The sequence below is a fragment of the Antrostomus carolinensis genome, unplaced genomic scaffold, assembly GCF_000700745.2.
Source record: "Antrostomus carolinensis isolate BGI_N321 unplaced genomic scaffold, ASM70074v2 scaffold5182, whole genome shotgun sequence".
NCBI classification, from domain to species: Eukaryota; Metazoa; Chordata; class Aves; order Caprimulgiformes; family Caprimulgidae; genus Antrostomus; species Antrostomus carolinensis.
Window position 1 is genome coordinate 1 of NW_010301481.1, and position 18,994 is coordinate 18,994.

Below are 18,994 nucleotides of genomic sequence, written 5' to 3' on the forward strand. Positions count from 1 at the left end.
CGCAGGCAGGGGAGCGAGCGGGGGCCGGGCGCATCCACATCCACGCATGTTCGCGGCTCTCGCGTCGTTCTCGGTGTCTGTTCCCCCCGTCTAGAAAAGGAGGGGTGTGCTTTTTCGGCTCTCCGCTGTTGGACAAGCAGCGATCGCTGGGGAGATGTTTTCCTCTCCTGCCTGGGTAGATCCATTTCACCGTCAGCCGCCTGCCAGCCCTAATACCCAGCACGTATAGTGTGCCGTTCCTCCATTTTTATATATACATATATATTTTTTTCCCCCCACCCAGGCACCTTCAAGTTTTGAATTTCACTCAGGAGTCTCCCCTTCCTACAGGTGCACGTAGGAGTAGACTCTTGCTCTAGTCAAAGAGCTTGCGAGGAAAGATCCTTGTGCGGAGGTGGTATTTTGCCTTCTCTGCTGTCATCTGGATAAAGAGGACTTTGTTATTATTTGGAAGGTGCAGTTTATTTTGTAAATCCTTGAGAGAAAACAAAAACAAACCTCATCCCTTTACAGCAGTTTCACGGTTGTAATTTCTAGTGTGAAAGATACCAGTGCTTTATGAACATGTTTATCAGCAGGCACTATTGGATTTTTCACTTGTGGGAGGCATCCACTCATTTTTCTTTGAGAATGCGGCAAGATTTAACTTGCTTGCAGGACTTCTCCCCCATAGTGTTGTTTTTTTCTTAATCAGACAATATGTAAGAATTTGAAACAGCTACTTTATTGACCAAAATGAAGTGAGTAAATAGTAAATGCTAAGGCGTTACAGCAAAGTTGATCATAAGGAGGAGGTATGTTTTATTGGATAAATGTGGTGACAGGGAAGTTGCCATCCAGTTAGGAAAAAGTGCAGTAAGTGGAAGAATCAAAATGTGAAGTGTTTGTGTAGCACTTGTCTTGATACTTGGATTAAACTTGAAGTTATAATACTGATTGAGCATTTTTTTTGCTGCTGTTCAATCACATGTATTGGGGGATTGGACTAGATGATCTTTCGAGGTCCCTTCCGATCCCTAACATTCTGTGATTCATGTATGCATACAATTGTGCTCTGTAGTATATGTAATGGGAGCATCACACTACCAAGAAGTTTTAAAACAACGTCTTTGTCAGAAATAGTGACACATTTTAGCATAAAAAATTATAACCAAATACTTTTTTCTTTTGTCCCACAGAGGCGAACTATGCAAGTAGCACCAGGATTCCTCTCCCTGGTGACGGACCAGCTATTCAGTCAAACAGTTCAGCACCATCCAAGCAAACTGTTCTGTCTTGGCAAGCTGCAATTGATGCTGCTAGACAAGCAAAGGCTGCCCAAAATATGAGTACCACCTCAACCCAGCCTGTAGGATCTCTGTCCCAAAGAAAACGCCAGCAATATGCCAAGAGCAAAAAACAGGGTAATACGTCTAATAGTCGGCCACCCCGTGCCCTTTTCTGTTTATCCCTCAACAACCCAATACGAAGAGCCTGCATTAGTCTAGTAGAATGGAAGTATCCTTTGATGCAGTTTTGTTTTTACAACCCGTTCTATGTGTTTTCTGAATGTATCAAGGGAATTGTTTTGCAACATTTCTTACTGCATCACAGTGACCGCATTAGTTCACTTGCATGTGTCGGTAACTTGTTAATGTTGATGATAGTTGCTGTTAAAGATGGCCTCTTAATTTGTGTCATAATGACACAGAATATCATTTTACTGAAGTAAGTAGCCAAAAGTGAGAGAAGTGCTCATAGCTGTTCCTTTTTTCTTGGAGGAGATGGGAAAACATTTTCAGAACCTTTTTAAAATTACAAGCTTATGTTATATTCCACCAAATCTCTATATTGCATTTGTTGCCCTTCCAATAAGGTTGCATAGGTAGGAGTGCATCTACCAGTGTTAACTGGGAGATGACCCAAGATGTCAAACCTGTATATTCCATATTACAATTTGGTGTATTGCCACTAGGGAAAATGAGTCAGATGAAGAAATCTTTTTAAAAAAGATTATTTTTCCAAGTACTGAAAGTAGGGAAGATTTTTAGTTAAACCAAGGACTTGGTCTAAGTACATACAAGTGCCTGAAATACATTAATCTTCTGAACTTTTACAACATATGTCTACCACCAAACATATTTGGAAGAATGTACATCTGTAGAAAGGAGATCAGATATACTGGCCTGTAGTCATGATGACTTGTCTGGTGGGAAGGATTGCCTTGTCTTTAGTTCACTGGTTGTGATGTGGAAGTATGTGGATTTCCTTGGCAGAACTGATAGCATGTTGATTTGGGATATGATTTAATTATCAATAGAAATTTGAAATAGGAAATAGTGTTGTTGAGGTACGGGGAGAAAAATGTTTGCCTATTAGCCATGGCAACATCGCTGTAATGGGAACCAGCTGTTCAAGAGAGGAGATTTCTGAAGTAAAATTCATTTTGTTACTTACAGAACAGCCAACCTGGCAATAGGAACAGTTACTCATTTATAAGGCTTGCTTTTTTTTAATTCTTTGAACATAATTCAATTGCAAATTAAAGATTCTGCTTTCATTTAAACTGGTAGAAGTCCAACTAATTTCTGTAAATTGGCCTCTTCTTGGCTAGGGTCAGTTAAATGAAATTACTACGGATCTGGAGTGGAATAACTCAGGGCAGAATTTGTCCCAGTAGCACTACATCATAGAGCAAGGTTGTCAATCTCGCGCTGGTATCACTTGTTAATTTCAGCCTGGAGAACGCTGCATGTTAAGATGTGTGTTGTAACTTTATTTTGTACACAACATACCAGCTGCTAATGTTGATAGGCTTTGTGAACATCAACTCAGCCCCTGAGGTGACAAACTTCTTGTAGGCCAACTAACAAAATTTAACAGCTCTTAAGGGGCATAAGGGCTTTGTAGGAGTTTGTTTGGGTTTTTGTTTGTTTTTTCTTTTTTTTTCAGGAAAAATATTTTAAACTGACAAAAATGTTTTTGAGTATATTCAGTGCACTTCCTTTGACTGTATTGAGTACCCTTCCCTCAGACTCTTATGGACACGTATCAGGGAGTTGTGGGTTGAATTGAAAAAAAGATGTAAAAAATCATAGCTAAAGTCCAAAATACTCCCTTTCCAAACTTCCATGAATAGATTCCCTTGGGTACCTCCATGTTTGTAGTTACAAGAAAATAATGAAATACTTTGAGGGAAAGGCAAATTAATGATAAACTGAAGGTTAAACTTCATAGACATGAATTTTAATAAATATTTTTCTTTATGGAAGACAAGAGGTATCCCCAGGTTTCAACTGCTGTCATCCAGATACGGTATAAAAAGTGCAGCTGCAATTCATGCTGTTGTCAGTGTGAAAGCCTGTAGCCTCTCAGTATGCATGGCTGCCAAGCCAGTAATGATATTTTATTCCCCAATCTACTCACCTAAACTTTCATCTGTCCTGGCCAAAGCAAAATTCTTCAGGAGTCCAGCTGTCAAATATGAAAAGGGGCTCTGAATTTTCCTGTGTCCATTGTACAACTTTCCAACTCTCATACAGTTGTGATTTGCTGGCAATGTTTCTTATATCCTACTGTGAACTAGGTCCCAAATGATTTTCCTCCTTTGGACAAACACATTGCTGTGAACATTAATGAGACTTCTGTGAGCTTATGAGGACAGAAGAACTAAATAAATATTCCTTACCCATCACGATGACTCACGTATTGATTTAAGTGAATATAATTATATTAATCTCTGGAATTTAATCTAAAATGCCCTGTGGCAGCAAGAATAATAATTTTTTCTTTTTTTCTTTTTTAAAAAGATGATGATGTTGAAATATCATTATGATGGAAAATAATATGGCACAGTGATATAACTAAAGGTGATGAAGTGCTCGTCACAGTTGTCAGTCGAAAGGTTACCTTAAAAGTAAGACTTGTTTTACAAGTGTTGATACTGAAAGGAGAACTAGACTTAGGTTTGTAGATACTCATAATTCATGAATTCCTTAACAAGATTTTCCAGACCATTTGACATATTTATACTACTGTCTATTTTTGCCAATTGTGTGGCCTTAGCTGTTTACATCCCATTCCCAGAAGATGATTCTAATTCAACTAATCATAATTTGGTAAGTACTCTCGAGTTTTTATTTTGTATGCTTGCTATGCTTTTAAGTTGATGGTCATGACTAGCTGCTAGTATTTGAGGCTGTATTAAGTATAGATAATTTCATTAAAAAAATTAAAATTGGTATATAATGATACTTTAGAATAAAATGTATATGGAATTGCTGTGCTTTTTTTTTCAGTTTTAATATGTGCTCCCTTATGTCGTGTTTAAAATAAGATTTTTTTCAGTAGTGATACTCTTTGGAGGGGAATGTATTGTGCTGTGTGTATATGTATGTTTGTGTGGCATAAAAACTTTATTTTGAATTTCTATTGTTTCTGTTGATCAAATGTATTTACTGTTATTGTGTTTCTGATGCTTGTCTCAGTCCGTCTGAACTTTTACTGCCTTTCCTAGAGTACTTCTCTAGTCTACTTTCAATTTTAAATGGTGTTATTTAGCTGTATATTTAACTGGATATTTTAGTTTTTATTGAGCAGATGGTGGGAAATTTTACATTCAGACATTTTAAAGTGATAGGAACATCAATGTGAATTTCAAAAGCAGTCAGTGCTGGTGTTAAGTGATCTTTCAAAAGATGATGGTACTGCAGTAAGTAGTGTGTGGAGATGTATTTCTTTGAAAATAGTATACTAGTGTTGTACTTGAAAATATATTGTGAAAAAGAGTTTTGTTTTAATTCTCTATTTTATCAGAATTTATAGAGGCTATCACTTTCAAGAGTAATATTGAGTTACATTGCAATAATTTCTAGATGATGTGTAGTATAAACAATGAAATAGTGGAGTTCAGTGGTCCTGTGCACTCAAAATCTACATGTGACTGCTTTTTGCGGGGCCGGGGAGGTTTGTTAACAAAGAATTGCATACCAGTAAGTAGGTAATTTTGGATTATTTTACATGGAAAACTTAGGTTGATACAAGGTTGTCTAATTATGAAAATGTGTGTGTAGGCTTGTTTATTTTCCTAAAAGTAATTATTCTGTGCATATGACCCATGTTATATATTTTGTTTATCAAAATTAAGTAAATATGGACAACAAAAAATGCTGGTGAAAGGCAGAGAAATTGAGGTCAATGTAAAGAATTATTTATGCAGCTGTGTATCTAGCCAACCAACACTCTTTATCTCTCCTTCCTTTTTTTTTTTCCCCCTGAGAAATTCAGGGCACAAATCTCCATGGCTGTCAGTCCACCAGGAGATCTGCTAATAAGTAATTTCATAGAGCTTTACATGAAAATGGTAAAGCAGTTACTTGTGTCAGGGGCTAATAATTTTTAAAGAAATGTTTTTAGCATTAGTTTTGTGAGGCTAATGTCTGGTATTTCTGACCTAATTCTACAATGTGCTGGTATTGAGAAAGAAATGGACGTTTTCATCGCTGATGATTTTTTCTTATTTTTATTTAATGTGACCAGGTTAGTCTAAGCAAAGATAAATTCCATCTTTTGTTTTGTAAGAGGTCCTTATCCATTTTTAAGTAGAAAGGATTTTGAACATCCCCAATTACATGTATATAAAATTTACTTGGACATTTAAATTCTTTCAAATTCCCATTTAAACTTGTACCCTGTTTGTACTGGTGTTGAGTAATTCCATAAAGCTTGCTCAAAGAACAGAATTTATCCTGAAAACATAGTTTCATGTGCTGGAACAGATTTAAGCCCAATAAGGGAACACAGAGGCAGGTCCTGTATACCCAAGCTGATAAAATAAATAATTCTGGAATGAGCAGCATTGGCTTTTCTTATGACTAAGGTTCTACATAAAGAATTACACTAACAGTGATCTAGGTTCATGGATCTTCCACTGGTATTTCACTGACACTTTTCCTAGTGAAAAAGGTTCCTTTGCTGAACTTTTTAGTGTGGATTCAAGTGTCCTGTGAAGGAATATCATAAAAGAGCTGAGTTATAAATCTTCAGTCTTGCTTGGGAACCTGCTTGAGCCTGCATTTCCTGATGCTTGAGGTGTATGTATAGACGTATATTTGAGAGAGCTGTCAGTTGTCTTATAGTGGAAGTAGAGATTATTCTGTTGAATAATGTTCAGATCTTTTGTGATACTGGTCTGAAAACAAGACCGAATCTTAAAAATCAGTATTAAATCTTATGAATAGGTTTGGTAGGATTTTAGCTCCCTGCATGTAGACACACTTGTCTCTCATGAGCTCTGCACTGCTAGTTTGATCTTGCTAGGAGAGTATACACCACTCCTCTGGCTTTAATTCAAATTCAAAAGTTGAGGGAAATGGTTTTATTTCCCCTCTCCTTCCAGCCCAGGTGTTTAGTCCTATTAACCCCACATCCTCTTTCCCCCCATCCCCTTCTCTCTGGACACAGTACAGATTGCAGCACTTGTCTCACTTAGTGCCGTGGGAGGGGAGAGAGCAGAGTGAGGAACAGGAACGTGGTCTGCCTCCAGTGCATTCACTTCTACATTATGTAAACCCCAGAAGTTCAGTGTTATAAATTTTAGTTTGCATATGTATATTATACCTAGGGCTTGGTTCTTAGGGAGTAAATCAGTGTTGCTTCATTGAGTTGAATAGATTAATTGCTTTCCATCAGTTAGCTGAACTGGCTTGTATTTTTTTTAAAGTTGTAGAAAAGGAAGCAATGGTACAAGAGGGCAAAAACCAGTGGAACACTGGTAAGAAATGGAAACTTTTCCAGTTTTGCTTGGGCTAGGGAGAAGGCTGTTTGCATGTGTGAGAAGCTGACCAGTCGAAGTGTTCATTCTTTGACTTCAGGAAATCTGCAATGGCAGCCTCAATCCGGGGGTGTACATGCAGAACAGATATTAATTCCCCTTTGTGATGGGATGTTAGAAGACAGCTTCTGTATGATGGAATTTCCAAGACTTGTAAGAGAAACCTGAGATACAATTTCTGAGTCTGTCTTCACCTGTGATTGAGCCAGTGAAACACTGACCATATGTCAACCACCTAACCATTGGTTGAGCTGTGAGTGAGCCCTCTTCTTACTTTCTCATGAATGTTTCAAGGTGTGGGGTCTGATTAACACAATCAGTTACACATTGCAGCAGTAATGGCAAAAAATTTTGACACAAATTAACCAAAAACACAAGCAACACTAAGAAATGGGTAGATGTGTCTTAAGAGAAATAGTAAATCAAATGTATGCATATTTATGCTTTTTTTTTTTTTTAAATAGGAGGTATCTTGGGTGTCTGTTATTCTTGAATCTGAGTCAAGTTTTAATCTTAAATACCTTTAGATGTTTGTGAGAAGATTCCACATCGTTGTTTTTGGAACAGGAGACTGTTACAGAAAATTGACAGTATAAGCTAAGTGTAAGGATGGGACAATTGTGTGTTTCTGTGTTGATAGCTCATCTTTGCTGAAATGCAAGGTGTGATTGTTGAAGTTTTTGTGATAGTCAGCAGCATGCTGTGAGGTACTTAGGATAACCTAAGGAAGCAAGAAAGGGTTTCTTCATTGTATCAGTGACTAAATTAAGCAGATGGTAATCACTGATGTAGAACAGGAGTCATGTTACTAGGTTTTTTTGTCTGTCTCTTCATCTTCTGAGTAGACAAGCTTAGATTCCTGTTTTGCCTTTTTGCCATTCTCTGGGAGTAGAGGGTGGACTACAGCCATCTTCTTGCACAATGGATCCATGGTCATCCTTATTCTCTATCTCAAGAATGATGTGTTAATACTGATTGATGCAAACCAATGCATTTCAAACAAAGCAGAAGTGCAAAGTTACACTCAGACTGGACTACACTTGACCACTTGTCAGTGTTAGTCCTGTGTTCTTTGGGAAAACTTATCTAATCCTTTCTCTAAAGCACCTTGATGTCTCTGGTGTGTCCTGGAAGAGGCAGGAGGAAGGGATCTTCTCTTCTGTACTTTGAATGGAGCAGTTTTCTCATGTATTTCTGTACTGCAGAGTGCAATACAGACTAATTGACAGGCTGAAAGAGCTGGGGCTGTTCAGCCTGGAGAAGAGAAGGCTCCGGGGAGATCTTATAGCGGCCTTCCAATACCTGAAGGGGGCCTATAAGAAAGCTGGGGAGGGACTTTTCGTTAGGGCAGTTAATGACAGAACTAGGGGGAATGGCTTTAAACTGAAAGAGGGTAGGTTTAGATTAGATATTAGGAAGAAGTTCTTTAGTGTGAGGGTGGTGAGACACTGGAACAGGTTGCCCAAAGAGGTTGTAGATGCCCCCTCCCTGGAAGTGTTTAAGACCAGGGTGGATGAGGCTTTGAGTAACCTGATCTAGTGGAAGGTGTCCCTGCTCATGGCAGGGGGGTTGGAACTAGATGATCTTTAAGGTCCCTTCCAACCCAAACCATTCTATGATTCTATGATTCTATGATTCTAATGAACTTTAGAAACAGTTATTGAACTTGATCCTGAATTCTACTTAATTAATAACTAGTCCCTAATCAGTTAACATTCTTTCACAAGTGGGCCCAGTTTTTCTGCAAATAGAGGGGTGAAACTGTTACTGAACCAAAGAAGTTTTTGTTGTTTTTTTTTTTCCTCTCTTGCAGCAGAACAGGGCCAGTGTACTCTGGGATAAAATCCTCATAAGCTCTCTACTTCATTCATATTTTAATGTAGTTTCTTTCATCTGCCTTCAGAAGTTTCAGGTGATCTGAACTTTCCATGCCTGATTCAGCTCTTCTTCTGGCAGTGTTCCTTGTCTGAGCTTGATAAGAAGCAGTTTCTGGCAGGATGGGTTTCCTGTATATATTTCTTCTGTTTCTGTCTCTTCCATTTTTTTTTTCCCCATCTGTGTTATATTATTTCCCTTCATGTCTTTTATCTTTTTTAACTTCCCACTCATTTCTTTCTTTTTATCTTTTTTCTCTGTCCTCTGGCTTCCCTCTGTGTTTACTCTTCTGTTTGTCCTCTTCTGCAGCATGCTTTTTGCTCTAATCTCGCTCTCCCACCTCAGTTTTCCATTCTTGTATCATTCTGCTGTACCATGTTCTGTTCTCCTGTGTGTTGCCTCCTACTGACTTTCCCATTGGTCTGACTAGCACTGGGCTTCTTTACAGTGTGCAGGGAGCATGGCACAGGATAAGTTTGGATTTTGTCTGTGATTAGGACATTTTTGGTTATTTTTCTTTATTCTTTTTTAAATAAGTAAATGTGATCAATAAGAAGGTCTCCATACTGAGTCTATGAGAACCAGATGCCTGAAGTTTGAGTTGAGTCTGCTTTGTGTGTACTGCATCTCTAGACCCTGAAGGTTTTCACTAGTGACAGTGTTGTACTTGAGGAGACATTGACTGCCTGTGCATTTTGGGACACTGACTTGCATAAATTACGGCAAATTGGCAAGTGCAAAGTCACAGGAGTAAAGGGCTTGACCTTAATGCATAAAGGGCTGAAACATAATGATAATTAAAGACCCTATGCCCCTGACAGCAGGGTTCTTCAGCCTTGTTTCTGACTACCATTGTCAGTGGGGAACCTTCTCAAAGAGGTTCTGCATTAAAAGGAGGTTTCTCCAGCCTGTGCTTATAGACCAGGTCAGATGAAGGTCCTGGACTCTTTCTCTTCTTTCTCCCAAGCAGCTGAGACTGGGAGAGCCATGGTGGGGGACACCACTACAGAAAGGAAATGGTGTCCTATCTTTCAGGCAAAGATTTCCTCTATGAGTAATTTAGGTGGATCTTCAAGTGCCTCTAGCAGTAGGAAAGCCAGTATTGTGTGTGAACTGTTAGTTGTGCCTTAAATCTAGGGCACAGTGGGAGAGTAATCTTAGAAGAACCAGTTGAACTCTTGACTTAGAGGTGTCAGGCTTCCTATCCTTATCTCATTAGCAACCCCATGACTCATTCAGTTCTAGGGCCACATGACCAATTAATCCATCCATTGAAAAGGTTTTTGGTTTTTTACCTTCACCCAGTTATCCTCTCTGCGTAGTTTATCTGAAAATATTGTTGTAGAATGGTATTAATTTTAATCATTTAGAATTATTTATTAAAGATTTTTGTTTAATTGTTAAATATTCTCTGTATTTTAGAAAGACTTCTACATATATCCACTGTCTTTGTTTACTTTTTAAGTTCAGAGGTCTTTGAGGCCTGGGTGTCTCTCCCCTCACTTAGAATCTGTCTTCCAGTCTAAATAACTTCTTGTCACTGTGTTTCCAATCTCTTTGTACTTTGGATTCTTAGCTAATGCTCTCCCTACTGTCTCTACTAGCTGGTATAAAAGCCATCTAAGTAAATGTATCCAAGATGCAAGATAATCTGGACTCTAATGAAAATACTTCACCTTGCACACAGGAAGACTTTATGGAGACATTACAGTATTTTGTGTGCATTTAGCCATGCACCTAACTACTGGTACTGAAGGCACTAGATTAATTCGTTGTAAGGGAAAGTGTCATTAAGTTCAATTTGGAAAAAAAGATTAAAAGATAATAGATCTAATAGTATCTGATATACCACAGGAATTTTATGTTTTATATTGATTCAAGTCAATGAAATGTATTTATAACTCTGTATGAGTAGTCAGGAGAGCCTGAGAGTAGTCAGTAGTTTAATTTTGAAAAAAACACAAATGTTAGGAGCTGTCCATCTTTCTTTTCATGCAGGCTTAAAAATGAGGAGGCTTGAATTCTCTCCTCATCAGTTTTTGTGTCTATATGCATGTATAAATGCTCTGAGGGATAGTTTCGATATTTTTTTCCACTATTTTTAATGCACATTGATTAGCCTGGCCTTTATTTTCTTATTCAAAAAGCCATGAAGTAACTACTTAACTACTGGAGCAGCCTGACTTATCTTTCTGAAAATTAATAGTGAAGCTGATTGGTTATTAGGTGAGACAGTATGTATCAGTAATTAACCTTTGCACAACTGCAAGAATTCCTTAATACATTACATTTCTGCAAGGGATTTATTAAAAAATACTGTAATACTGTACTCAGCCTTATCTTCCTATTTCTGTTTTTATATTACTGGCAGCCTAAAGCTTCCAATAGTATACATTAGCTAATTATTACAAATTGCTTTGATTTTTAACAGTGCAGATCATGTATTTAGAAAACTTTTTCTTTGTGTTGTAATGCATACCTCTGCAAAATTGATGAAAATTCATGGATGGTAGTGTTTTACACCCACTTTGTGTCTTGCTGCCAGGTCCTAGGCCTATTCTGTCTGCTCTGCACTATACCAGTAGCATGAAATAGCTCTTGAATTTTTTTGGTAAACATACTTGCATGTGTCGAGTCCATAGCTATAGTGAATGAAACAGATTTCATTCCACCCTCTGACTTAGGAAATGGGACATTCCTGAAAGAAAGATACTACACAGATGACTGGCAATTTTCAACTGGTAGAAGGGTCACTTTGGTTTGTAGAGGTTTGGGAATAGCATAAACTAGTCCTTGTTCTTTATTTTGTGTGCCTTGATACAACTTAGGGTCTAGCTACTTCAGCACAGATGAAAATGGTTGTTTGGAGTGCAAAAGTATGAGAAGAGGGTCTGCAACTAAGTTGACAGGTTTCAGTTAATAACACTGCAAAAATAACTCCTCCCCCATACCCCCCCTTTTTTAATGCAGGAGATACTTCTCAGTTATCCAGACTAAAGGCTTTACAAAAAAGATGTACTTAATCATTCCCATTTGCAAGGAAATGTTTTTTCCATGTTCAAAGTTGCAAACTTGTTCCTGTGGGGAATTCCTACTAAGGGCTTGTATCTCCTTAAAAAGATGTGCCAGTAATGCATTACTGGCAAACTGCCTAGGGAGGTACAGCATACACCAGAAAGTTCTTTTTCTGTAATAGCCTAAAGTCAGTCTCACAAACAGAATAGTGCTGCACTGGTAGAAGGATTTTTATTTTCCCCCTGGTTTAATTGTGCTGTGAAAAGCAGTGATTCCCTGCCTGCCCCCCACCCATTTCTTTTCTTACTCCTGTCTTAATAAGGGTATGCCTGTGAAACTTTATAGACTGGTTACAATGAAAGGAAGTCTGTGTACTTCCCAATACGTAGAATAATCCTATTACTATATCAGTTGAATGGTCAGTGGGAAAGTAGTTAGATTTGACATTCAAATTGTTGTAATTCAGATCTAAATTGAGCTTTTAAGATGAGTGGGAGAAGTTTGTACTTTTCATTCAAACTATTAGAATAGAGTAAAAGTTGACTTTTTAATGCTCTGAAAAAAAAACCCTGAACAAACCTAGGTTATAAAACCGGTTTACTGACCATATATAAGCCATGTGAATTATTAGTTTCCTCCAATATTGAGCATGTAAATTTAATGAATTACTAATCTACAGTTTTATTCCTTGACCATAGCTGTTGTGCTAAAGAACACCCTGAAAATTGTTTCTGAAGTTTTTACTCAAAAAATGAACACATAAAATTGAGAATCTTTACATTTTGCCACGTATCAGTGCCACACTAAAAGTAGGTCACCATAAAAATTACTTGGATTTGCTGTATAAAGCCTACTTTAAAACTCTAGATGTTGCAGAATATGAGTGTTTACTTTCTTTTAAAACATCTTTCATATAAGAAGCATCGAGAACTGTGAATTTTTTTTATATGGTTTGTGTGTGAGCACTGTCTTGAAATATGACAGAGTTGGGAACCATGGCTTTTGAAAGTGCTGGTCAAGGCTTGCTTGCTTAACTTGAGCAGAAATGAGAAGTTCTGGGTACTCTTGAAAAGCCAGTCTCTGCATATTTCAAAAGACTCATGTAGCTTTTAAAATGTATGTTCTGTTCTGGTGAACTTTAATAACAAGCTGCTTTCAGTGGTGGTGAATGTGTGATTTGGTTTACTATTCATTTTGCGAGAATTCACATTTGTTAATCCTGCTGTCACGCACCAAAACCTTTCTTTTGCTGGGCCATCTGGAAGGACAGGGCCATGAGGAAAGGTTAAATGAATATATAGTCACGGTGGAAGAATGTTAATTAGGATGGATTTGTTTTTCAGTGTTAGGTTTTTTGTAATTGTGTAATCCTCTGCAATAAAACTTTCATTTAATGATTTGCAAATACAATATCATGCTCCCCTCGCCATTCAGACGAGTTTGAGAGCATGCCCTCAGTTCCTGCTTGTGTAAAATTCACTTGGTAGCATTGATTAGCAGTTTACTGTTCGTGTTTTCATAGAAAAGTGTTTTTAGAGTTCCATTCTTCTTGAAGAATGCCTTGATTAAACAGAGTGCGGTTCTTGTCAGAAACCTAGGTGCTTGACTTCAGCATTTGAAACCAAACTGTAAATAAAGACTTGAGATTTATGCCCCGAATTAACTGTAAAAATAACATATTTCAATGAAAACACAGCTGACCAGGATACATAATGCAGTTGTTCCAAGGTACTGAGTAGCAAATACCCCAAAGCTGTATTGTGTTTATCAGACATTTTTTTAGTGCAGTTTACACTCTGGATTTATTATGATGCCATTACTTTTTCAAACACTGATCCCGAATCCTTTAAAACACATACCAATGATGTGTGGCATAAGTCAGTTATTCATAATTAAATTATATTTAAGAAATTATATGCTTATCTTCATCCCAAGAAGACTTAATAGTTAAGTTCTAGTGCATCCAGCTCTGAACAAGATGCTCTAAACCTGCAGCTGTGATGCAACCTTCAGAGTGGAGTTCCCTATGAGGGTAACTCTGCCAGTTCCATGCATTTTAAGAGATGGGCAAGAGTATCTTTTTGCCCCTTTTCCCTCCTTTCCTTCAGGATTGCCCATGGAGTGAGGCTTTAGAGAGATTCTTCTGGGTCTACGAAGTTGGGGTAGCTTTTACTGTTCAATAATTTATTTCTTGCAATAGCAAAGGAAAAAGCTGAAAGAAAACAGCCTATCCAATTATGTACATCTCGTACATTTATTAAAATAAGGTTTACAAATCTCTTGCCACCACTGACTTCAGAAAAACTAAGTGAAAAAAAAAAGTAATAGAACAGAACAATGTTTAACACAAGTATACCTAAAAATCTGATGGTATGAAATGATACTTAGTGCAGTCTGTGCTCTGACACTGCTAGAGCAGAGGTGAGCACTTCAAGGTACAAAGTCTCTGTAAGTCGTCAGCGTTAGCAGTGCAATGCACCCAGCTCTGTCTCTTGGTGAAGTGCATCAGCTGCCACAGTTCTCCAGGCATAGAACAGAAAGTTTCTCTACCTTCTAGTTGCAAATTGAATGATACTTAACAATTTTTACATTTTGTCTTAAATATAATGAAACTATCACATTTAATTGAAATTCCCTAAAACATGGTTTCAGCAGAGGCCGTGTTATTTTACTAGCTACTGATTCAGTTTTATGTTTGCAGGGTCATGGATGTGCTGGCATAAGCCTCTCAAGAGCAGACATGCCTGCCATCTGTATTCTTAATACAATAAGAAGACCTTACCCTGAACTCTGAAACTTGCTGGAGGCTTTGCAAGCTTAACACCCAGAGTTAATGCAGACTGAGCATAGGTAGGCTGAGCATGCACAGAGCCAGGCTGTCAGTGTACGTTAGGTATGTGACTTTTTTTAAAGGACTTTGTCTCCTGTAGTAAAAGACTAACAGCTGCTTTTCACATCTATGTTTTCCCTGAGCACTGTATGGCTGAGAGTTTATCGATGTGAAAAATATATGGGCCACAACCTGTGATGTAGCTAAGGTTGTTCTTCCAGGAGCTGTTAAAAAGGGGGGGGGGAAAGGAAGGAGGGGAAAAAAAAAGCAGCTTTTGTAGTCATATGCTGTACATGTATCTCTGAGATCTGTAACTTCTGAGAGCATCTGATTTCAACCAAATAGAGCAGAAACAAAGATTTTGGTTATTTTTATATGTTTTTTTGAGAACAAGGAGAGAGAAACTTTGTGTTCCCTCTTTCCCCCAGAGCCAGGCTGCAGCAGGAGCCCACATCATACCAAAATTCAACAATCAATGCCAGGTTGTAGTGATGAGGCTTTATTCATTTTCAGAACTGCTTGTCTCCTCTAAGAAGAACACAGATTTATACACGTTCAGGAAATAAAATGGTTTGTTGCCGTAGTGGAAATAGTAAGAGAAGGAAGGTAAGATGCTAGCCAATAACTTAAGAAATGAGCACTGAATTTTTTAGTTTGGCCTAACTTCTTGTGTGTTCTTGGACAGACTGTTTGTCTTTTTAGTATTGTAGTTTCCCACCTATAAAAGTTTTCTGCTCTAAAAGGATATCAAAAGGAAAAGTAGGTTTGAGGCTGTGAAATGTTCAGATATGGTGAATGGTCATATGAACAGTATAATGAGATCTAGGGAGTTCTCCTAAAATAGTTTCTTATTTTGTCTTTATTTGGAAATGGTTTGGCTGACTTTCTGGTGAGCACTTTCTGGTGGATTTTGTTGTCAGAGGCTATATTTTAAGTTTGAGAACGTAGAATGTTTTGGCAGCAAATTTTGGCGAAGAAAAAGTGATTGGTAGTGGCAATATAGGAACAGAAGGAACAGCCTGTTCCCATAGTGATACAGCAAAAGCAGTGACATTTAGGTAAACAGCAGTAGGAAAGGAAATTTGGGGGAGTTAATGTTAGATGTCTCAGAAGATACAGTAAGCTTCCATACGGTGTTTCATGTGTATCTGAAAATGCTAATGTTAAGCTTGTATTTGTTATATTAGTAGCACAAGCACCCCTCAATGTTTGTTTAATGGGAAGTTCAGTGACTTTTGTCCCAATTTAATGTCCGGATCATTTAAATGCCCCGATCCGATGTTGGGGAAGGTTTCAATATGATCCCAAGAACAAGATTAAGACACAAACAAGGTCAAATGCAGTACACCCAGAACACCTTTTATTACAAAAAGAAAAAGTAATAAGGAGAATAGCGATAGGATAGGATGGAATGAAAGATGGAAATCAAGCCAGCAGTTGGGATAGGGCTGCAAGAATGGTCACCACCATGGATCTTGTGGCGAGATGGAGGTGATGGTAGAGCGAGGGGGTCTCACTCCCTTGGAGATGAAGGGACACGCAGTCATGCACACGTCTTGCTCTGGCAGTGGTGAGGCGAGCTGTGGAGTGGTCAGGTGGTAATCATGTCCCCCAAAACTTGCCTGAGCAGGTCCTTCTTAAATACCCCTTCGAGGACCGTCGTTCCCGTGGCAATGGCACGTCTCTTTGTGCCCCCCAGCAACTGCTGCGTGCTTGGGGCAGGGACATGTCTGGGCAGAATGTTTTCACAAGTCAGGGTTTTCAGGACCCTGTGATCTTGTGACCATCCTTGCAAACAATCTTTGAGACAAGTTCGTAGTGCAGTTCCTCACATCCTTCAACAGGTGATCTGTGAATGAAACCAAGGTAGGCACCACCCTATTCAGCAGAAATTGCACATAGCAAAAGAAAGCATGATATTTTGAGTGTTCAGAAATGTGCTCGTGTGAACTGTCCAGCTGGTGGGAATGGTACATGGAAGGTGTTTTTAGCATGACCATATAACACATGGATGACAAAGGTATTTCTAGAAACCCTTGCAGCAATGTTACTATTGATCCAAATATCACACACTTCTTAGCCCCGAGTAATTATTTTAAATGTACGTATGAAAGCTCAAATATAGGACCTTAGGGCTCCTCTTACTCACGAGTGCTAGGGCTGGGGCGTTGCGTGATGTTGTGTGTACCTCTCTGTTTATGTACTGGTCAGTGCAAATTCTGGAATCGTAAGGACTTTAGCTTGTGGACTAAGCAAATAACTAGGTGAAGAAAAGTTTCATTTTTGTAATAGTAATAGTTTGAAATAAAGAAGTATGAAGTAGGAAGAATAGAACATTAAGTGCAGAGTAGGAAAGGAATTTCAGACAAAAGAACTCTGGAGACTCTTACATTGAAACTTTGAGGAAAGTGATCTAATCCAGTTACAGCACGGATTAGATAAACTGTCTTCTGAAGTGTTGCACAGTAAAGGAGGTGGGGTAAAGAGCACTGACTCTTGGAATTATAGTGTCCACACAGGGACTTTGTGTAGGGGTTTATCTGGTCCTGCTTAGCTGTGCTTGTGAATGAGACTGTTGATTTTCTTCTTATGCTTTCTGAAACAACTAGAAAGGCTAATGGGAAGAAAGCAAACTTAAAAGAGCAACTGTACAAAGCTGGTATGTTTTAGTGTGGTATGACATAGCATGTTTTAAACAGTCTAAATGACCTTGATCCATTCTTTGTTCAAAGATAAGGGTATACTAGATTGTCTTGTACATGCTCTGTTCTGTTCCAGTGAAAACAAGATGAAGATTTACAGATGGTTTTTAAGGCCTTGACACAAATGGGTGTTCAGTGAATTGAGGGTTTCCAAATCAAAACACAGTGCTTTCTAGGCACTAAGAAGAAAATTAACTTTATCCTAGCAAAAACCAGGACACAAGTGCATGCCAGAAGATATAAATCATGTAAAGCGGATTCAGTTTCCAGAAAAGATCATAAAACTTTTCTACCAAATGTATAGACCACATTTCTGCTGAATGTGGGAGAAAATGCTTAAAGTCACAAAATCTTTTAAAGATCTTCTTCAAACTATTGAAAATGCAAGTGAGTTTGGTCATTTTATACCACGAAAGTGTAATTTTTTTTTTTTACTCTTGTTTCCAGTATGGCATTTCAAAAAGTTTGTGTTTGGAATATATAGCCTGTCCTGTTTTTAGCCAATGACCTCAAAATAAGTCCATGGCAAATGTGAAGGACAAATTAGGGTGCTAGAGGTCCAGGTACAGAAGCTCTTTTCCACTTAGTTGTTTACTCATTTCATTTTTCCACTTTTTTACATTCTTCATGGGAAGAAACCTGATAGTGGAGGCTCCAAACCCATATTTCTGCTGTAATAATGTACTTTCTGTGTTGGCAAGTAGCACAAGTTCATCTGTTCTTCTGTGAACTAAATCTTGAAGGATATGAGCTGATAAGTAACCTTATCAACTATTGATGAACTTGCAGGATTTGGACATCTCGTAGTCATTGTCTGCACACTCATAGTTTGCATAATTATACAGTGCTGATGCCTGCTGTTTACTAAAGTATTAGAGAGGTCACTGAGAACAGATGTACTTCAGTTTCCTGGGCAAGGGGGCAGATACGTGGGCTCAGATTTGTCTGGAGGAGGCATTTCCTCAACTGACAAGCAGCATTCAGTGTGCCTGACACTCCAACACAGGGTCAGCACTCAGCGTGGAAGGTGACCGTGAAACATCAGCTGTTTCTGCATTGTACAATTTGTAACTCCTTCTCAGTATGTAAAGACAAGACAGGGAAATCTTAAGAGTATAAGAGCACAAATCTTCCAATCCTTTCTCCTCTAAAGCTTTGGAGGTGTAACCACGAGTAAAAAGTCCATGAGTGAGTTTAAAGTCCATGAGTTTACTGTACATGGGAGCATTTCAGGACTTGCCCTATAAAGCTGTGATCATGTATTCTAGCAAAGACTTGCAAAGTTGCAAACGCTTCCATACTTTTACTTGCTGTTACTGTGGTCATGAATAGTGCGTGTTAAAGCCCTGCTGGAATGAAAGAAGTTGAATCCTTGAATTTGAATGTTACTGTATTAATTTTTTAAGTTTGTGGTAGAATATTTGTTTCTCTAAAAATGAAAAAGGAGTAACTATAGGTGTTTATCTTGACTTAGAAAGGGAAGTTAAAAGGGTTTTGAGATGCAATTCTCTTTTGAAGTAGTCAAAGGTTCTGGACTTTTGTGTGTGTTACAGATGAAGCTGCATCACTTGAAGATTTGAGTCTCTTCTGCATTTTAACAGTCTGGCAGCTTAGCAGTAGTAATAGTGATAGATGCTTCACTAGCAAATGGATTTTATAGCTTTGGATGTAGGTGAAAAAAATTTCAGGAAGTGCATTAAAGTATTAAAGAATATTATCATTCTATCTAGAAGATAAAACTGACTGTAATTTTTATTTTAA

The 18,994-nt window shown here is 38.1% G+C and overlaps 1 protein-coding gene across 1 annotated transcript in view; it reads left to right on the forward strand.

Annotated features, from left to right (window-relative positions):
* Positions 1-1,178: 1,178 nt before the first annotated feature.
* Positions 1,179-18,994, forward strand: part of LOC104521460 (voltage-dependent L-type calcium channel subunit alpha-1D) — a gene marked incomplete at its 5' end in the record, with an annotated part of 189,663 nt that continues 171,847 nt past the window's right edge. The window contains 2 exons of the mRNA XM_029083890.1: positions 1,179-1,497; positions 3,992-4,097. Of these exons, the coding sequence (XP_028939723.1) occupies positions 1,179-1,497; positions 3,992-4,097 (425 nt within the window). The remainder of the gene's footprint in view (positions 1,498-3,991; positions 4,098-18,994) is intronic.